Below are 21,397 nucleotides of genomic sequence, written 5' to 3'. Positions count from 1 at the left end.
CTGGAGAGGAAGAGGAGGGAGGCAGAGACTCTGCTGCAGAGCATGGGGATAGTGGACGCCTCCATGGGTACGAAACACAGCAAAGCAGCATGAGAAAAGCTTTTCTTATTAGTAAACTACAACCTAATGAAAAAAGGGGTCATATTGGAAGAATATATATATATATATATATATGTATGTATATTCTGTCACTTTCAGAACTCAAAACCTCCTTTCCAGTGAGAAAAGACTGTTATTAACATCATAAATCTAGTAGCAACATTTCTGTTTTTACATTTTTAAAAAGTCCAGTGGACATTTATGACGCTATACTCTGTGTTATATATTGCACAGAAACTAGTTAACGCTGCTGCGTGAATGTTGAGTGTTGATATTTTTTCCTCTTTTGGAAAAATCATAGAAATGCTATTGGTGGACTGGAAATGGGTCCTAAAAGGACAGGTCCATGACCTGTTCTGAACCTCTTCAGCATTTTTCTGTTCTTCAGACAGATTTACATACATGTTAAAGAGATTCTGGCATCATTCACTCACCCTCCACTTGTTTCATACCTGTATGAGCTTCTTTCTTCTGCTGAACACAAAAGAAGATATTTTGAAGAATGTTAGAAACCAAACAGTTGACGGTAGCCATTAACTTCCATTGTATCTTTTTCCATAATATGGAAGTCAATGGCTACCGTCAACTATTTGGTTTCTAACATTCTTCAAAATATCTTCTAAACAGGTTTGGAACACATGAGGGTGAGCAAATGATGAGTGCATTTTCATTTTTGGGTGAACTATCCCTTTAATCACGGCTAAAATCTTGCTCTGGGAGATAATAAGGAGAAATGATATGACCTGATCTGATGTGACCTATTTAAACCTGCCTAAGCTGGTTTGGCTGGTTGGTTCGCGGCTCACCTGTCCTGACCACCTGACAGAAACCCAAAACCTTCAAATAAACTCATTTGTTTAGTATGTTATCCATTTCTGGTTTCAATGTTCATTATGTTTTCTTTCTTGATGAATTAATTTGGTCTGGTTTGGAATGAGCACTGATCTCTTTTTAACGCATGTGGATCCTGCATGAATATTAACCACTGTCCTTTTTGTCTTCTCTTTTTTTTGCTCAATCCTCTTTGGTTTTGCTGCTTCATCGTGATTATTACACCACCCTGCTCTCGCTTGTTGTTGCTTACCTACTTTTTATTCTCATGTTTTTTTGCTCTTTTCTTTATTTCAAACACCCCCTTGGCTTTGCTTGTGCGTGTGGATGTGTGTGTACGTAGTGCAACCTCTGCATGTGGTAACAGAAGATACGTGTCTGTTTCACTATTTAGTCCCCCCTCCCATGTCCCCCTCCGCCAAATCAGTGGACACTCCCAGCGAAACGGGCAGCCAGGACTCAGGAGACGGCGGCACGGGGCCGAGGTGAGGCACACACATGTGTACACTGCCATCAGAAATATCATATCACGGTATCAGTACATTTATATCAACATAACTGTATATACACTACCATTTAAACGTTTGGGGCCAGGAAGATTAAAAAAAAAAATAATAATAAATTACTGCATTTGTTCAACAAAGATGCATTAAATTGATTAAAAGTGACTTTAAAGACATTTATATTTCTATCTCAAATAAACACTGTTTTTTAACTTTCTATTTATCAACAAATCCTAAAAAATTATTCTACTAAAATATGAAGGAGCACAACTGTTTTCAACATTGATAATAATCAGAATTGTTTCTTGAGCATCAAATCAGCATATTAGAATGATTTCTGAAGACTGGAGTAATGATGCTGAAAATACAGCTTTGATTACAGAAATAAATGACATTTAACTATATATTCAGATAGAAAACTGGCTTTTAAATTGTAATAATTTTTCACAATATTATGATTTCTACTGTGTTTTTGATCAAATAAATGCAGGTTTGGTGAGCAGGAGAGACTTCTTTCAAAAACAGAAAATCTTAATGACCTCAAACGTATGAACGGTGGTGTAGTTCATTTTGCTTGAAATTCTATTAAAATATAGTTTATACTTTAAAATACCACATGATAATGCCTGTTTTTTGGATAATTAAGTGAATTAAATAATTACAAATGAAAGATTCTGCATCCTATTTTTCATCATTATTCATGACAGCTTCACAATGCAAAACATAATAACATCATTATTTTAATATGTTGCATGGCAAACTTAAACAACTAAACTTTGCTTCCCGCTCTGTATTTCACATTCCTTTGATGTTTCACTGTAAAAATGTTTTCATCATTATGTTTTAACATCTTTTCATCTTTGTTCCCCATTCTTATAATGTCACAAAATTAGTATAAAATTCTAATAAATGGTTTGAGTTTTCAGAATTTTCTTTATTAGTATTTTGTTTTAAAGTGTTGGAAAAACGTGCAATAAACTCGTCACTGCAGGCTGACACTGTTTTCAGTTTTAGTGAGTTTATTTTTATTTTTTAGTCTATCAAAATGTCAAAATGTTACATACAGTACATTAAGAAAGTATTCATTTACTTTTTCACATCTTAAAAAACTGAAAATAAAAATCTTTAAAGCTTTTTTTTTTAAGCATAAGTCCTATCATAATGTTAAAAAAACATGAAAAAGAAGGGATTTTGATACTTTCTCCCACGGTGGACCTGTTACACCAGAAACAGTTGGCACATTTCAACAATCACATGTTTAAAAGGCCAAGACATGCAGATAAACTTTATTATATTACAAATGTGAGTTTCTCTATATTGTATTGTGTAGTATGTGAAGCGTGTGTGTGCATGCACAGGTATATTTGTGTATAACAGCACCTCTTATAACTGCTCTCCTGTGTAACTGTCTGCATGCGCGTCTGTGTGTGTGTGTGTGTGTGTGTCTCTAACAGGACTCTTCATTGGGACTCTGACCCCTCTACTCTACTGCTCCATTCAGACTCTCAGCTCGGGTACTTCTCTCTCTCTCTCTCTCTCTCTCTCTCTCATTAACCTTCACTCCTGCTGCACTTCTCCTGCATTCTCTTCTTCTCCTTCATTTATCCTTCTGTCAATCTTGCTGTCTTGCTTTTTTCATGGATGGACACCCTTAGCATAGCTAGCTAAATGCTCTCTAACTATGTTAAAGATAAGTTCTTCAGAATATAAAGATTGTTTTCGAACATGTTTCCATCACTCCTTCTGCTTGTCATTAAACAGAGAGTCCAGGAAGAGTGACTCATGATTTGTCAATATAGTGTGCAATCTTGTTTCCTGTTCCTACTGTTGCTGTATTTACCTTTTCTGACCAACATGAAATGTTCCTTGTGTAACATACCGAATTAAAACTATATTTAGCTTAGCATTTACTTCATAAGGCTCCCTCAACCTTTTGTTTTTGACATCCTTGCACAGGTTCAAGTCTCCCATAAACCTGTAATTCACATACTGACATTGTGAACATGTTATCACACCTCAGCAGATGAAATTGTATTAATTTCGGGGTTTTCGGCATGCTGTTTGTTTATTTATTTATTCGTTTTAAAAATGTAGTTATTTATTATATTAAATTTAATTATAATTTTTTATTTATTAATTTTAATTGAGTAATTTTTTTAACAAATCAATTTTAATTAAATAATGAATTTTAATTAATTAATTAATCTACTATTTATTATTTATAATTTTTTCTAATTAATTTAGTTATTTATTGTTTTTACTGTTTCGTTTTTGTAATTTATTTATTTGTTGTTTATCATTTATTTTAATCAATTTATTTAGATATTTGCATTTTTTATTGTTTATTTATTTTTAATTTAATTATTTATTGTTTTTCATTTAATTACTCAATATTTCTTTTCATTTAATTATTTATTATTACAGTATCCCACAGTTTTTTTCGGTCTAAACATATGCATCTGTGTTTTCTGCAGACGTGGCCCGCTGAAGTTGGGCATGTCAAAGGTCACGCAGGTGGATTTCCCGCCCAGAGAGCTGGTGTCGTACACAAAAGAGACCCAGACGCCCACACAGACTCATCACAAGGACGGTAAATCACACACACACTGCTTTTCTTTAATGCATACGTGTGCGAATGACACTGAACTCCTTCACTGCTGTCTGTAGATGAGGAAGAGGAGGAGGATTTGGCTTTGACGCAGCCTGCTCTGGAGCATCAAGAGGAGAAAGACTCCCAGAAAGAGGAAGAGGAAGGTAGCGCTCTCAAACATAGTTAGTCATGAAATATAGCTGAGTTGCAGCTTTTCAACTGCTGAAGGAAACTTCGTTTCTGTGTAGCGCCTCCTCATGAGCTGACGGAGGAAGAGAAACAGCAGATTCTTCACTCGGAGGAGTTTGTGACTTTCTTTGACCACAGCTCTCGGATCGTGGAGCGCGCTCTCTCCGAGCAGGTGGACGTGTTTTTCGACTACAGCGGACGGGACCTTCAGGATAAAGAGGGGTGAGTGTGTTTATCTGTCAGCAGACGCGGCTCGTCTCTGGTGTGTGATGTGTCATTTGTGGTTGCTGTTGATTTGTGTTTGTTTCAGAGAGTCTCAGGCTGGAGCCAAACTCTCGCTGAACAGACAGTTTGCGGACGAGCGCTGGTCTAAACACAGAGTGGTCACCTGTCTCGACTGGTCACCGCAGGTACATGATCATGCAAACTTAGTTCTGTGACTGGAAGCATGTAACACTGCTTTTTATGACTATTCCAGTGAAGTTCCCCTCTCTTGTCCTGTTTTCTGTGCTTCCCATCAGTACCCTGAGCTGCTGGCGGCGTCATACAGCAGTAATGAAGACGCTCCACATGAGCCCGACGGCGTGGCTCTCGTCTGGAACATGAAATATAAGAAAACCACACCGGAATATGTCTTCCACTGCCAGGTGATGAGCTTAATGCATATCTCAGTGAAAGATATGCATTAAAAATGTAAAGTATTGTTTTGTCTTGGCATTATTCTGATCTTGTCCTCAAGAGCACATCTTATTTATCTCATGAAAATTTTAAAGATTGTAAATCAGACTGGGGCTTTTATTTTTGCAATAGAAACGTAATAATGAAAAAATAATAAATATTAAAAAAATTAATCAATGAGTTAAAAAAGAGGACAAGCGGTTTGGATGGATGGATTAATTCAAGTAAATAAATAAATAAATAAATAATAAATAATATTTAAAAAATATTCAAGTGGTTTGGGGATGGATGAAAGAATGGATTAAAATAAAATAAATAAATAATTGATGAAAATGTGTGTTCAGTCTGCAGTGATGTCAGCAGTGTTTGCACAGTTTCATCCTAATCTGGTGGTTGGAGGCACGTACTCGGGGCAGATCGTCCTGTGGGACAACCGCAGTAACAAACGCACCCCTGTGCAGAGGACGCCTCTCTCCGCCTCGGCTCACACGGTACACACAGACAGACACCTCTTCATCTGCATCATCTTCATCATCTTCATCATCTGTGTCTGTGTCTGCAGCACCCGGTGTACTGTGTGAATGTGGTGGGGACGCAGAACGCTCACAATCTCATCAGCATCTCCACTGACGGCAAGATGTGCTCCTGGAGTCTGGACATGCTGACCACGCCGCAGGTAACACAGCTCATGTGAACGTGATGTGAATAAGCATAGCTAGCTAAATCCTGTCTAATCAGTCATTTCTACTGAATAAAAAATAAAAATAAAATAATAATAATGTTTTTGAACATGTTTCCTGTATGTTATTTATTTAATTATTTGTTGTTTTAATTTAATGTATTTTTTAATTTAACTATTTATTGTGTCAGTAATTTATTTATTTCAATTATTTAATTGCAAATAATTTATTTAGAATTTTGTTTTTAATTAATTAATTTACTTTCATTTATTTATAATTTATAGATTGTTAGTTACTTCTTATTTATTTATTTGTGATTAATTTAATTAGGTAACACACAAGGCCTCTAGATAAACTACTGTTCAAAAGTTTGGGATCTGTAAGTTCTTTAGTAAGTTTGATTTTTTTTTAAAGAAATTACTTTTATTCAACAATGGTGCATCAAAAGTGACCGTAAAGATTTAAATAAATGCTGTTTTTTCACAAATCTTACCGACCCACACTTTTCGCAGGCAATGCATGAACTGATCAAACATATACCTAAAACAAAACAAAACACATTTTAAAAAAAAATCTACCTAACGAATTAATAAAAAAAAAAAATATATACAAAAAAAAAACAAAAAAAACAGTCAGTAGAGTTTGAAACGGAGCCATTCATTGGCTGTCATTCATCCAGTCACACAACAGCAGTCAAACTCACGGCTCTTTGTGTGTGTGTGTGTGTGTGTGTGTGTGTAGGACAGTCTGGAGCTCATGTTCAAACAGTCCAAGTCAGTGGCCGTCACCTCCATGTCATTTCCTCTGGGTGACGTCAATAACTTTGTGGTGGGCAGTGAGGACGGGTCCGTCTACACCGCCTGCAGACACGGCAGGTGAGTGTGTGAGCGCTGATGTGTTTGTGTCCGCTTCACATCCGCACAAGTGATTTATATTGGTGCTTTGTGTGTGTGTGTGTGTGTGTGTGTGTGTTGTAGTAAAGCGGGCATCAGTGAGATGTTTGAGGGTCATCATGGACCAATCACAGGCCTCGACTGCCACACAGCGGCAGGACCGGTCGACTTCTCTCACCTGTTTGTCACTTCCTCTTTTGACTGGACCGTCAAACTCTGGAGTACCAAGGTGCCAAACACACTACTGATATAAACACTACAAACATTGTTTATACACTATTATACTATGTATTAATCATTTGAATTACCCTTTATTTTTTGTTTTAATTTTCATTTTAGTTAATTTGAGTAATTTTGTTAAAGTATGCTTTGTCATTTCTATTATTTAGTTTAACTTTATTTTTTATTTCAGTTTTAGTATTTTTAGCATTTTTCATTTCATTTACATTTACAAATTTAAGTTTTCACCTTATATTTATATTTTATGTTATTTCTGCTTTATTTTAATGAACACAAATTATTTTTAATAGTTTCAATTCGAAGCACTGGTCTGTTTGTGTCTCTTCTGACAGAACAATAAACTTAAATTTATTTTTAATTCAGATTTTGTAATTTAGTACTTCAACTTATTTTATTTCAGTTTTTAATTTTCATTTAACTTTTTTTGTAGAATATTTATATTTTAGTTTTATTTAAATTAATGAAAAAGTTTTTTAATAGTTTTAGTAATTTTAGTCCTTGAACTTATTTTATTTCATTTTCTAATTTTTCAATTAAATACTTAAACTTTATCTTTTCTTTTATTTATTAAATAAATTTATTCTTTATTTATTCTTTTATTAAATATCTTTTATTTATGTATACAATTAGCAAAAACAGTTTTTAATAGTTTTAGTTAACAATAATAACACTGGTCTGTTTGTGTCTCTCCTGACAGAACAATAAGCTTTAATTTATTTCTTATTTATTTCTAAAGTTTTTATTGAATAAAATAAAATCTTAATTTTTTTTTTTTTTTTTTTAGTTTGAGTCATTTTGGAAACTTAAACTTTAAATTTAAAAGCTCGACTTGAATGTAAAGGTTTTTTTTTCTTCCACTGAATATTTTTATGTAATATCTGCTTTATTTCAATGAACGAAAGTCATATGTAATATCTTTAGTCAACAATAACAACGCTGCTCTGTCTGTGTCTCTCCTGACAGAACAATAAGCCTTTGTACTCTTTTGAGGACAACTCGGACTACGTGTATGACGTCATGTGGTCTCCCACACACCCCGCGCTGTTTGCCTGCGTGGACGGAGTCGGACATCTGGACCTGTGGAACCTCAACAACGAAACTGAGGTACAAAAATATCATAGAAATACAATCTGAACAAATCCACGTCTTGACTGAATGATTATCTGCTGCTTCAGGTCCCCACAGCGAGCGTGATGGTGGAGGGAAACCCTGCGCTGAACCGTGTGCGCTGGGCTCATTCGGGACGAGAGGTGGCCGTCGGCGACTCTGAGGGCCGAGTGCACATTTATGACGTCGGAGAGGTGAGGATGCTTTCAGTTATCAAAAATGAAATGAAGTTTTGCAGCTGTGGGCATTGAAACACATTTATCGTTTATTTTTCCTGCAGCAAATCTCAGTGGCGCGGCAGGACGAGTGGACGAGGTTTGTGCTCACGCTCACCGAGATCAACGAGAACCGCGAGGACGTGGAGGAACTGGCTGCTCAACGATTGGCTGCATGATCACCATAGCAACCCCTGCTGACCAATGACGTTTCCCCTGCATTTGCATATCTCCACCCTCTCTGAAGTTATTTTAGCGACCGTCTCTGGCTCTTTTTTAATTCTAGAGACAAATAGATTATTTCAGACAGCAAGACTTTGCTATTAACAAGTGAAGCACTTAGTGTTGCTAAACATTTATAGAAGTAATAATCGTAATGAGATGGGATGTGAAAGTAGATTACTGTATATCAGGTGGGAATTATAATATTTTAATCTATTTCTAGGATTAGAGGCTGATTTGGAGGAAAGGGAGAATAACACTACCAATATGCAAACTATTGTACAGCATCTTCAGACACTGACGTATCCTGAGTAACAGGAGAAATGTGCTTTTAAAGGGCTGGAATATTTTTAACAGTCCCTTCTGTTGGATGAACTTTCATATACTGGATTATTTATAGCTTTTTAACAAATGCATTTTGTTTTCATAAAGACTGAAAGCACGTTTAGTAAAAACCAAATCAGCACACCTTTCAACATGTAACTCAGTTCTTACTTCTGGATGCCTTAAAGCTAATTTTATAACACACACACACACACACAAGTATCCACAATCTTCCATCACACAGCATTGTCCTTTTGGTGCTTGTTTATTGCAGCACTTTATGACTGAAAAATCTTTTTTTTTCCTTTGCAAAACATTGGTAGAAATCTCTAGATCACGGTTTTAAAAATATCCCATGATTTGTCATTTCAAAAACCGTGGTCCTTTGATTAGCATTAACCTAAAACTTCCCTTTGGCACATATTTAGACTAATAGACAGTGTTATTATTTTACCATTTTTCCTTTAACGGTTACCCAAGTCCGCATCCTGTTATATTTATGTATTTTTACCATTTTAATGTGTAATTTGACATTTATTTTTAATTTGAATTTAGTGACCTCCCAGCCAATAATGCGACTGCTCTTGCAGAAATTTTTAATATTTCAGTTTATTCCTCATCTGTGGATTTTAGTAGTATTTATGTAATTTGTGTATTTTTCTTAATATTGTATATGCAGCATTATTGAGTGACAAAATCTCGAGACCTAAAACAGCTTCCCGTTTACATTCATATAACTTGTAGTGTAAAATCATCATAAAAACACAGATCAGATCCGGGAAATTACAAAATCTATATATTAACAGCTCCAGGAAATTTGTGTAAATAAAATTTCTACAGCTTGGGCTGTCATAGTAATGAGCTTTTGGCTAATGATTAGTTGTTAAATAATATTGAAGAATTTAATACTAACAGCTTAATATCCAGACACCGTTAATGGGTTAATTTATTCATAATGAATAGGAAACATTCATAACTACACATGACAATGACAATATAAAAAAATATTAAAAGCACTTTAAAATATTTTAGGTATTTCAAATGCATATCTATTCATATTTGCTTAAATTTCCCTTATTTGGATATGATTGGACTTTCAAAAGCACACCGAGCACAGTCAAAAAAATCAATTACATCGCAATCTTGAGAAGCCTAACCATATGCAAAATATTTCCTCAGCTAAAAGTTGTGCTTTGTGCATGCATTATTTTTCAATCCAGTAAATATGAATGCCTGACGACATCATAGAAAATCCATTGGATTTACGTGACCAGGACAAGTGTGTGATCTTGCATGTGTGTGGTCCTCCAGCGACTTCACTAACTCACTTTATCCGACCTCGTTTGTAACTTGCAGTAATAAACTCAATAAAAACCATCACAAAATAGAAATAAAATTGAACTGTGTTGATTTATTTCCATAAAATACAAGAATGAAATGAATTTAAATTATTTTCTACATTTCAAATCAACCATGATTGCTCGGATCAATCAGTCAAGTTTTGAAACCTCTGTACATCATTCACTGGGATGCAGACAGAGAGAGAAACACGTCTCTGTGCATGAGATGTACGTGTATATACAGTACATGTGCAAGCTACGCAAAGCCTATTGAGCAAATGAAGAGCGCTACAGCATGCTCCAGTCACATCAATACATCATAATCATGAGATTAAAACTCAAAAGCAGCGAATGTGCATCTTGGGGATCAGAGGAACACAAAACCAACAGTACGTGTCATGGTTTTCCTTTCAGGAGTGTTTCATGAAAAGCTCTTTAGCTTTCGTTTCAGTGGCTGATGAACTTCTCTAGAGCCCTTGTTAGGTATTTCACTGCGAGTGTCGCTTTAGGTCTCGATCGGTGTGGCAGACGTCTACCCTGTGCATCAGAAAACACACTAACTATGAGCTTTAACCAGTGTTCTTCATCAAAACTGAGGCACTGATATGGGTTAAAGCCACCAGACTCTGAAAACGAGTATAATTTCCCATGTCCCCCACCTAAAAACTCAATGAAATGAAGAAGAAAAAAAGTGAAAAATGTAGGCAAATGTACTGCGGGAGGGAGGCATGCAGCCACTGGAGGACAAGGGTGTGGTGGGCGGGGCATGACTTTACAAAGCACCATCTTGTTCCTTGGGCGTTTCGGAGTGAATGGCCGTGACCCCGGAGGATTTGAACTTGGGCAGGTGCAGTCCGAACTTGTTCTCCACGCCGGCGAAGGTGGCGGCTGCCAGACGGTAACCGCCGACGTGCTCAGAACTGACAGGAGGAAGCTCAGAGATCCGGGATTTGGGCGTTGGTTCAGAACCAGTAGGGCGACTAGAAGGGGAAGAGAAGAAGAGGGTTTTTTTCTTACAGCAGATGCTTATCCAAAGTGACTCAACACGCCATATTTCTCAGTTGTTTTGAGTTGTTGCTTTACCAAGTGCAACAACACACTTTCTCCAAGAAAAAGACGACCGTTATCAGGAAACCTTTTTTTGGTCAAGTAATAGAGTCCATCAACAAACATTATTCTATGCATTCTATCAAATTTCAATACATGCACACACTAAAAATCTGCACTATTTTTTAAAATGCTTTTGAAAGCTCACATAAGACATGGCTGTATTTATTTGATCAAAAACATACATTAAAAACAGTGATATTGTGAATTACTGGTCTATTTGAATACAATGAAAAATATAACTTATTCCTGTGATCAAAGCTGAATTTTCAGCATCATTGCTCCAGTCTTCAGTGTCACATATTCTTTAGAAATCAATCTAATATGCTGATTTGATGCTCAATTAACATATCTGATTATAATCAATGTTGAAAACAGTTTATATATTTGTGATACATTTTTTCAGGATTATCTGATGAATAGAAAGTTCAAAAGAAAAGTTTGTAACATTACAAATTTCTTTTCATGACATTTTTCATCAATTTAATGTAATGAAACCTTGCATAATAAAAGTGTTAAGTTTCTTTCAAAATGAAAAATCTTACTGACCTCAAATGAATATATATGAATTAACATTTTAGCCATTTTAATGGATTGTAGCAGCAAAGTTGGTACATTATTAAGATTTCAAATGATGCGCAAAAACACTTGTGTATATCAGCTATTTTATAGCAACCATGAATGAAGCTCATCCATCATATATTATATTGCCTAATCTTTCCTATTTGCAAGCATGATGTGTGAATCTTCTCATGAGAGGTTACTTCACATTTTCTGCGGTCATGCAGTAAAAAGTGTGCTTAACTTGATCAGCACTTACTGTCCTCCGAAGTCAACGTAGAACCATCGCTGCAGGAGCTCGTAGGTCACCAGGGTCACACCGAACTGAGGGGACGAACGGAACACGCGAGCTACGGAGAACACAGAGAGAGGACTGTGTGAGTGAGTATGGATGTGTAATGACATCTGTGTCATGATGTGTGTGTGTGTGTGTGTACCTCCAGCTCCCTTCCACAGAGCTCGGAAACCTTCCTCGTGTAAGATCTTCCTGAAGCAGTCGATCACTCCAGAGTAAGTCGTCTGACCGGCGCGGGCAGCCACCTGCAGTCGTGTTTTGATGACATCAGCAGGGGTGACGAGCGAAGCAGCCGGGACACCTGTAAAATAAAAACATCCAGACATCTGTTAATACATAGGCAGATGAATGCAAGCTTGAAGATGGGGTTTAAGAACACTAAGTCGTCCAGCATACGTTATCTTTTTCCACAGAAGATCGAGCTCAGACATTTTGATCAAAACTACAAGGTCAAAAAAAGTTAAAAATTAGATGTATACATAAATTATTTATTCACAATAAGATTAATATTATGCATTTAAAAATATATAAGGGTGCATTTTCATTTCATGAAATTTAAAAGTTACAAAAACAATAGATCAAAATTGTTATTTTTAACACTCTGGTACTCTTCAGTCATTTTACACATGAAATCTTGCATTCTTAATTAGTTTTTTACTTTATCAGAATGTTATTGTACTTGGAGACTTTTGTGGCACTTGCTATGTGAACACTAAAAAAAAAATCATGCAAATGACTCAAAAATAGTAACTTGTACTGTTCTCGGTCAAAATTGATCACCATAAGAAATTCATGATAAATACGAAAAATACAAAGCGATTTTGGGGGGTACAATCTTCAAATCAGCCATGACACGGACAAAAAGCACACAGCAATGAAGCAGATAAACTCTGAAACAAGTGCAAAATAGACAACCACTCACTCACACATGCACGTGTGTGTGTACAGTCCTTAACTTAACTGGGTCAGCATCACAAAGTTCAAGCGAGAGTCATGTTCTGACCTGCGATGGCTCCAGCGGTCAGCAGCTGCAGAGGCCCCACCCTTCCATCCTCATCTGCCATACTTGCCTTCGTATGGGCATAAACAGGGAAATAGATGGCAGAGAAGGGGATATCACGCAGGAAACAAGCCTTCGCACCCTGAGAATCAAAACCAGTAACATTTATGTGTTACAGTTCACACCAAGTCATCGATTCGGGAACAGTGAGCTACAATGTCAAATTTGGTTGGATACAGCGTTTTAAAGATAGACGCTTTCCCACCTTGTAAAGGCCAAAGAAGCCAAGGTCTCGAACCACACTGAGCGCGCTCACTCTGGGGCCAGTAGTGATCTCACCGGCGACCTGCAGACGAATCTTAACAATTTCCAGAGGATTGGTGAAGATAACCTGTGACCCACCGGCCTGGAAAGACAAACACAGAAAGTTTAGCCATTTTAGTACAACATAACCCAGTTTAAGAGTTCTGTGAAGTTTAGTATACTCACACATCCACCAGCGAGAATCTCAGCAGCCAGAGGTATTGTATCTTCTTTTGTGGTAAATTTGTCTCTCACAAAGTCATTCACCTAGAAGACAGATACAGAGAGACTCATGTAATTGGCTTAACTGTCATCTGCTCAGAAACTGCTTTCTACAGCATGTTTAATGACACTCACAGTGAGCTTGATGGCTTTTTCTGGAGCCACTCCGATGAGCTGGGGTACAAGACCTGTAGAGGAAACACACACACACACACACACACACACACACACAGACAGACAGACAAAAAAAAAGAGTAGGAAAAAAAAAAGTGAGATCAAGGTTACGAAAGCTGAATACAAACACTTTATTTCATTTTGTTCTTTTGAAGCAGCGATGATAGCATAAGACAAATCCAACCTCTATAAAAGCCGAAGAAGCCCTCGTATCGCAGGACTTTCTTGGCGCAGTCAAAGCTGTTCTTGTACATGAGCTCTCCTACGAAGGAGCCGGTGGAGCGCTGGTTCTGCATACGGGTCTTGACCAGGTCTATGGGGTACACAGCTGTGGCACCAGTGGCTATAAACACACACACACACACAGGATCAACTACATTTCAGTCAAGTGTAATTACATACTCATCCATGTAAACCAAAAAATCTTGTGCATTCTTTTTTCTTTTCAATTTTTTTAATTCTTGTTGATTTGAAAATACAGTAAAACCAGCACTATTGTGAAACATTATTGCAATTTAAAAAAAAAAAAACAATAATATATTTTAAAATGTAATTTATTCCTGTGATCAAAGCTAATTTTTCTTGTGTCACCTGATCCTTCAGAAATCATTCTTATATGCTGATTTGCTGCTCGAGAAACATTTCTTAACAACAATGTTGAAAACAGTTGCTGCTTAACATCTTTGTGCAACTGTAAATTTTTACTATGAAGTTCAAAACAATTGTTTAACTGAAACAGAAATCTGTTGTAATTTTGTAAATGTCTTTCCTGTCACTTTTGAGCAATTTCCTGTGTTCTTCCTAAATGAAAGTATAAAATCAAAAAAGATAGCAAAAAAAAAAATAATATCATTCTATTAAATACCATTAATCTTTTAAATAAGAACTTTAAACAATTTCAACTAACTTTAAATCTATGAGCATTAAAGTCAGCCATAATGAAAATTATTTAAAATTAACTGTTTAAGACTTAAAAATTAACACACAAAAAAAAATGGATCAATAACTCGTCTTGCACACTGGCATATCCCAATTTTTGCCACTAAAATGCTTTTTAGAAAGGTAATGACCCTCCTCCTGATACCACCTGAACAAATCATGGTTTATAACTTTGATTTGAATTAAAAGAGGGAATGACCCCTTGACACGTCCTGTTATCAACTTCCTTTGTCATATGGAAATACATAACACAGAATGGAAAACTGTACTAATTTTGTGGGGTCTTTAAACATGAAAAACTCAAACCTCCAGCAATGGATCCCAGAGTAAATCTGTACGCTGACTCTGCTGCCTGCAGCCACACGGGCCGAGAAACATCCGCATGTGAATGCTGCAATGACAGAAAGACAGCAAGAAATAAGCATGTGAGGCACCAAACTACATGCACAATAGTTTTGGGCCGATCTGAATTTGAGACGAATGACTGAAAAGTCCTAAATATTCATTTTAAACCTGATTTTTAGAGTGGTATCAAATCCCTAGTAGTGAAAGTGTGTTTTGTGCCATAATTAGTGCTGCTAGATAAGGAAAGCTCACTGATAACATCACAATTTTCAACTTCCGCTCATCAAAACATCACAATTTTCAAGTATTAGACACATTAAAACAATAGTATCCTAAAGGTCTGTTATCTGGCTGTTCATACAGATAAGCTCACCTGTCTCTGCACCTCAGCTAGATTATATGGCAGGGCTCCTTCCTCCAGTGGTGCTATCCTCTCGATATCAGCCAGGTTTAATCGTCTACACATCATAACATACACAAACACATGATCAGCTGATAATGCTGCTTATGGTATGAGTGGATGAACTTGATTTTTAAAAGGAAAGTACCCTGTTTGTGAGTGCAGCCCTGCTAGCTGTGATAAAAATATGGGATGCTCGACGTTCGGAACAGTTTGATGTCCCTGACCAGTCGCTCTGCAGGATGTCGATTTCCATAGGGGTAATCTGACCAAACTTATTTTTAAGCAGAATGAACAAACTGTTTTTGGGCACACCAACGCTCTACAGATGAAGAAGATGTTAAAATAATAGTTTAATATCCTTGCGAGACCCAGCGAAACACCCACATATATTAACTATCATATCCCAGAAATGGATATGACAGACAGCACGCACCTTTAGTGACGAGCGTATCCTTGCGAGACCCAGCGAGAGTGCTGTAGATTTTACGTATCAGTTCCATGAAGCAAGAGCTGGGTTCAGGCAGGAGAGTATGAAGGAGTACACAAGATTGAAGTAGGAGAAGCTCACCATGTGAGAGGTGCCGCCACCTGCTGCCTAAGAGGACACAGACATTTAAACCTTTTACAACAACATCGCAACAAACATCTTACTAGATGGAAAAGAGAGCGGGACACTTACAGACACAAGGTTTTCTTCCACAAAGGGTGTGAGCATGTGGTGTCTGATGGTGGACATGATGTCACTGAAGTCCAGGGCAGAAACAGCGCCGCTCTTGACCTTGTCTTTCTGCGCGAACGCCTGTCTCGCATGCTCCAGCTGCAGCTCCTATGACAACAAGCACAGAAATAAGATTTTTGTTAAAGGATGAACTTATACAGAAGTTTTGCTAAAGAACAAAAGGTCAAAATTGTGCTGGTACTGAAAAATAAAATATTGTAGTATAAAATTAATATTACATTATTATAGTAAAAATCATCAATATTATATAAAAAAAAATATTTTGTGAAAAGATTTCATTTAATTGTATTATTAAAATATAAAATATTATTTTTATAAAAAAAGAATAATAATTTTAATACAATTATTATTAATAAAAATACACGTTTTAAATATTAATAATTTAATATGGAATATTTAGTCATATTAAATAAATTATATAAATTCTACAATTTATTAAATCACGGTAACATTTCATTAAGTTTATTATATATTAAAACTTCATTATATTAAATGTATTATTATTAAAATAATAATACTAGATAATTATATCACAATATAATTATATTATTTTTTATCAAGCATTATTTAAAACTTAAATAATTAAAGTATGAAATATTTTATAATAACAACAAAATGTAATATGATATTCATCATGACTCGGAGTGTGTATAATTGTTTGGGTGTTGTACCTGCAGGAATTGGGTGAACTCCAGGTAGCTGAGACTTTTTTTTCTGTCATTGCCGAAATGCAAGCGGATGAACTCGCAGTCCCAGTTGAAGGGGATGTGGTGGTGCACGGTGGTCTGGCTGAAGATATCACGCACGTTCTCTGTTAACACACGGATAGGGGCAGATTTACACTCATGAAGAACATAACGGGCCTTGCAACATTACTGACAGTGTTTTAAAGGTCCTCTGAACACGTGAACATGTGAGAATGAATGTCTCTGTGTGTTCAAGGTTAAGCTGCTTGTCTGTTTAGCATAACTACATTATAATCAGCTGACTCTGTAAAAGGAAATAAAACACTACGGGTCATTTCAAAAACAGTGTCTACATACTGTAGGCAGCCTTAAATGAAAATATGAATGAACTGGAACAGCATACATACAAATCTCCATACACCACACAAATTCTCAACTCTGAATTGATTTCAATGGGGTTTGATGTTAGCATGTACAAATACAAAAGTCCACTTTAAGTAAGACTGAACATTTCTATACAGTCAATACTGTTCTCACCGAAGGACACATATCCAGTGCCTGTCTTGTCAAACAGCTGGAAGGCCACGATGAAGAGGGCATCAGGGACACACAGCACCGACTCAAAGGCCAGAAACTCCTGAAACGAGATCAGCCTGAAAAGAAAAAACAGAAGAAACATTAAAAATACACAACTTGTGGTCATTCTGCGATCTCTCTCACACACACCCGGCAATTGAATACATAACACTTTAAAAGTTTGGGGAGAAATTAACACTTCTATTCAGCAAGGTTGCATAAGATTGCAGGCAGAAATGAGAATAAAGACATTTATAATGTCACAAAAGATACAAATAAATGCTGTTCATTTTCACTTTTATCTAAGAATCCTGAAAAAAAAAAAAATCATGTTCCCACAACAATAAAAAGCGTTTTTTAATGTTAATAATAATTGCTCTTGAGCAGCAAATCAGCATATTAGAATGATTTCTGAAGGATCATGTGACACTGAAGAGTAATGATGCTGAAAATTCAGCTTTGCATCACAGCAATAAATAACATTTTAAAATATATTCAAAAAGAAAGTTTTTTATTGTAATAATATTTTAGTTATTTTAAGTACTATTTCACAATTTCTCTTTTTTACTTTATTTATAATCAAATAAATACAGTCTTCTATAAAATCACTAATTTTTCGAATCGTACCGACCTCAAACGTTTGAGAAGTATTGTATATGCAATACAGAATTTTCTACATTTTTTGCCATATTCATCTGGCTGCTACTGCAAAAAAATAATGTACACAATTTAATGAAAGTGGGAAAATTTCTTGATCTGAGCTGAAGTTTAGGCGTCATATCAAACCATTAAGAATTATAACACAGAACGATTACACAGATGTCCGTCTCACCCATCTTTTGTAGTATCGGCCACACCGGCGAGCAGCTGCACAGTTTTAGGGTTGTAGTGGAGCTGCGTGTGGAGGCCCAAATACTTCTGCACGAAATCATTGGGTGTCATGTACCGCTCTCCATCCTTATCCACCACACTGGCATACTGAGAGAAAACAACACAAACATAATTACAGCAGCAGCTGATCAAAAACCTAAAGCGAGATGCCCCCTGACCTTATCGAGACATTCTTCACTCATCCATCTATTGCCCTGACATTCATGTCTTCCTCCAAACATCCATCTCACACGCTTGCGTCCTATTAATAGAGCCACATCGCATCTGTGTTACCAGACACCAAAGTGGCACAAGAAACAACTTCTCTCAGCTGACAGAGGCACACGATCTCAAAGGCGGAAGTGATCACAACAATTAAAAAGCCCTGACTGACAGTTAATGAGGGACACATATTGGTATTTCCCTATTCGTGATACAAAATGAAACATACACACAATAAACTGTTGTCCCACAAACACACACAGGTGTCTAGACTTTCTCGAGCATGCCAGTCTCTTTAAACTGCTTTGGAAAAGAAGAGACGAACACAGAGTGGCAATTAAAAATGCAGCGTCACTAAGAAATAAAGATTTAATGACAGACAACGACAACATCTACGGTTGCAGTTTCTCATTGGAATTGACTGCGGTGTAAAGGTTGGGGGGGATACATCCTAACCTGACATTACACCAAAATTAGGCTTTCAAATAAAGGGTTTCTGCGGTTTAAACTTACCTTTTGAAAGATGCCCTTCAGCTCATTGGGGTCGGCCCTTTTAGTTAACTGCACCTGCAGAACAACAACAGCACAGAATAACAGTTAAATAACACTATAAAGATGAACTAAAGAGCTACGATCTATAATTATAGCCACAAAACCACAACCACATTGAACGAAATATAGTGCAAGTTTTACAGAGCTATCTGTATCTATTAAATGTTTCTCAGTGAATCCCCAAATGACAAGGTTTTAATGAACGAATATCATTTCTGTTGTTCAAAATTGCATTTATTCCCAAATGCTCATGTATATATCAAATGCATGCATTCAGCATTATTGGGACTGTCTGGCACAGAATGTATGCAAATCTAAATTAGCTTAATCTTTGCAGTACGCAAAGTAACTAGTGACTAATCACTCAACACAAATACACACGTGAGTGTCGAGCCCCTGCAGAATAAAATTAGCGCGATTTCGCCCACAGCATGATCCTCACACGCCTGACTACACTTTACGAACAATTCTTAACCTCTAACGACACAACAGTCTGCTAAAGAGCTGATTAATGCTGTTTGACACACAACTCTGATATTATTTATGATTTTATGATCCTCACAGACAGTAAATTCAGACAGAGTCTCAGACCGAGCGCAGCGATAAGCTCAGTGATGCTCGCGCCGGTCCGTTAAAAACACTCGTCGCTGTCTCTACTCATCCCAATTACGGATCTATTAGACCTTCTCCCGTTAATAATCAGCAACTGTGATTAAAAGTCGTTGGCTATAAAAATAAAAACAAAAATTTTCAGTCAAACGCGGTGTCGCCGGAGTCACCTTGGCCGCCATGCTGCTGTCTGACGTCACGTGGGGTCGCGCAGGCGCGTGGCCGATGAGAAGAACCGCTAACAAGATATAGTCAAGTGGGATACGATTATAATAAGGTCTAGTCACCAAGAGTCTCTATGTCTGGGTTCTAGTCAAGTGGGATACGATTATAATACGAAAATAAATACTGCTTGAAATTCATTTTAAATCTATTTCAGTGAATGAATGAATGAAATCTTATCTGATTTATTTTTTATGTAGTTGCTAATGTATCCTTGTGTGTGTCTTGAGGACCTACTGGAATGTTTTGTATTTTTAGAATTCAACTAGATAAAAAAGTTAGTCGACACACTTTAGGTTGGCATGAGAAAGCCTAGCCTAAAGTTTAAAGCAGTTGTAAAAGCTTGAAGTTTGAAAATTTAGTTAGATTAGACAGATGATAGCATGTTTATAACATGATTAGCATGTTGCTAGCATGGTTATCATGCTACTTTCGCGTTGGTAACAGGATTACCATCTTGTAAGCATGTTGCTAGCATGTCCCTAACATGATTAACATGTTGCAAGCATGATTAGCGTGTAGTTAGCATTTTGTTTATCATGTTTCTAACATGATTAGCATGTTTGTATGAATAGCATGTAGTTAGAATGTTGCTAGCATAATTAGCATTTTGTTAGTATGTTGCTAGCATGTGTCTAACTTGATTAGCCTGTTACTAGCATGTTTTAACATGATTAGCATGTTGTTAGCATGACTGACATGTAATTATCATGTTGCTAGCAAGTTATTACGATTATTAGCATGTTGCTAGCATGATTAGCATGTAGTTAACATGTTACTAAAATGTTTCTAGCATGATTAGAATGTTGTTAACATGTTGCTAATGTTTCTAACATGATTAGCATGTTGATAGCATGTTTCTACAATGATTAGCATGTTGCTAATCATGTTTCTAGCATGTCTAACATGTTGCTAGCATGTTTTTAACATGATTAGCCTGTTACTAACATGTTGTTAGCATGTTGCTAGCAAGTTTTTAACATGATTAGCCTGTTACTAGCATTTTGTTAGCATGATTAACATTTTGTTACCATGTTTGCTAGCAAGTTTCAAACGTGATTAACATGTTGAAAGTATTTTTCAAAGACAATTAACACGCTGTTAACATGATTTACATGTAGCTAGCATGTTGCATAAGATAGATGATAGCCTGTTTATAACATGATTAGCGTGTTGCTAACATGATTATCATGCTACTTTTGTGTTGCTAGCAGGATTACCATTTTGTAAGCATGTTGTTTATCATGTTTCTAGAACAATAGCAATTATTTAAAGAATATCATATAATAATAATCATTCTATCAGTATGTTGCTAGCATTTGTCTAACTTGATTAGCATGTTGTTAACATGTGTCTAACATGATTATCATGTTTTAGCATGATTGACATGTAATTATCATGTTGCTAGCAAGTTATTATGATTATTAGCATGTTGTTTCGATGATAATTGTATTTTGCATGTTGCTAGCATGATTAGCATGTTTAGTTAACGATGTTACTAAATGTTTCTAGCATGTCATGATTTAGAATGTTGTTAACATGTTGCTAATGTTTCTAACATGATTAGCATGTTGATAGCATGTTTCTACGATGATTAGCATGTTGTTAATCATGTTTCTAGCATGTCTAACATGTTGCTAGCAAGTTTTTAACATGATGAG

General features: G+C 36.2%; 2 protein-coding genes across 5 annotated transcripts in view; one reads left to right on the top strand and one right to left on the bottom strand.

Annotated features, from left to right (window-relative positions):
- LOC109066206 (dynein, cytoplasmic 1, intermediate chain 2a-like) overlaps window positions 1-10,587 on the top strand; it is a 13,005-nt gene extending 2,418 nt beyond the window's left edge. Inside the window, exons 3-17 of one of the 4 annotated variants that reach the window (XM_042757508.1) lie at window positions 1-67; window positions 1,325-1,415; window positions 2,888-2,947; window positions 3,908-4,023; window positions 4,101-4,187; window positions 4,272-4,434; window positions 4,523-4,622; window positions 4,734-4,859; window positions 5,235-5,381; window positions 5,453-5,566; window positions 6,312-6,445; window positions 6,548-6,692; window positions 7,667-7,807; window positions 7,879-8,004; window positions 8,091-10,587. The exon at window positions 1-67 is cut by the window's left edge and continues 48 nt beyond it. In XM_042757508.1, the coding sequence (XP_042613442.1) occupies window positions 1-67; window positions 1,325-1,415; window positions 2,888-2,947; window positions 3,908-4,023; window positions 4,101-4,187; window positions 4,272-4,434; window positions 4,523-4,622; window positions 4,734-4,859; window positions 5,235-5,381; window positions 5,453-5,566; window positions 6,312-6,445; window positions 6,548-6,692; window positions 7,667-7,807; window positions 7,879-8,004; window positions 8,091-8,204 (1,731 nt within the window). In that variant the 3' untranslated portion in view covers window positions 8,205-10,587. Of the gene's footprint in view, window positions 68-1,273; window positions 1,416-2,887; window positions 2,948-3,907; window positions 4,024-4,100; window positions 4,188-4,271; window positions 4,435-4,522; window positions 4,623-4,733; window positions 4,860-5,234; window positions 5,382-5,452; window positions 5,567-6,311; window positions 6,446-6,547; window positions 6,693-7,666; window positions 7,808-7,878; window positions 8,005-8,090 lie in introns of all 4 variants that reach the window. The other 3 variants (XM_042757507.1, XM_042757509.1, XM_042757510.1) reach the window with 3 other exon arrangements.
- Window positions 9,963-19,725, bottom strand: LOC109066196 (calcium-binding mitochondrial carrier protein Aralar1-like). Its single transcript, XM_042757511.1, has 20 exons — window positions 19,685-19,725; window positions 18,867-18,920; window positions 18,094-18,239; window positions 17,223-17,338; window positions 16,671-16,810; window positions 15,940-16,086; window positions 15,803-15,855; window positions 15,690-15,770; window positions 15,501-15,556; window positions 15,406-15,442; window positions 15,231-15,315; window positions 14,819-14,903; window positions 13,758-13,916; window positions 13,535-13,587; window positions 13,364-13,444; window positions 13,140-13,280; window positions 12,878-13,016; window positions 12,017-12,175; window positions 11,839-11,929; window positions 9,963-10,891 (listed from the first exon to the last, which is right to left on the bottom strand). The coding sequence occupies exons 1-20, from the start codon at window positions 19,694-19,696 to the stop codon at window positions 10,684-10,686; spliced, it is 2,043 nt and encodes a 680-aa protein (XP_042613445.1). The 5' UTR covers window positions 19,697-19,725; the 3' UTR covers window positions 9,963-10,683.
- Window positions 19,726-21,397: the final 1,672 nt, after the last annotated feature.

This window comes from Cyprinus carpio, chromosome A6 (assembly GCF_018340385.1).
Source record: "Cyprinus carpio isolate SPL01 chromosome A6, ASM1834038v1, whole genome shotgun sequence".
Taxonomy (NCBI): Eukaryota; Metazoa; Chordata; class Actinopteri; order Cypriniformes; family Cyprinidae; genus Cyprinus; species Cyprinus carpio.
This window is presented reverse-complemented; position numbering and strand designations above follow the sequence as displayed.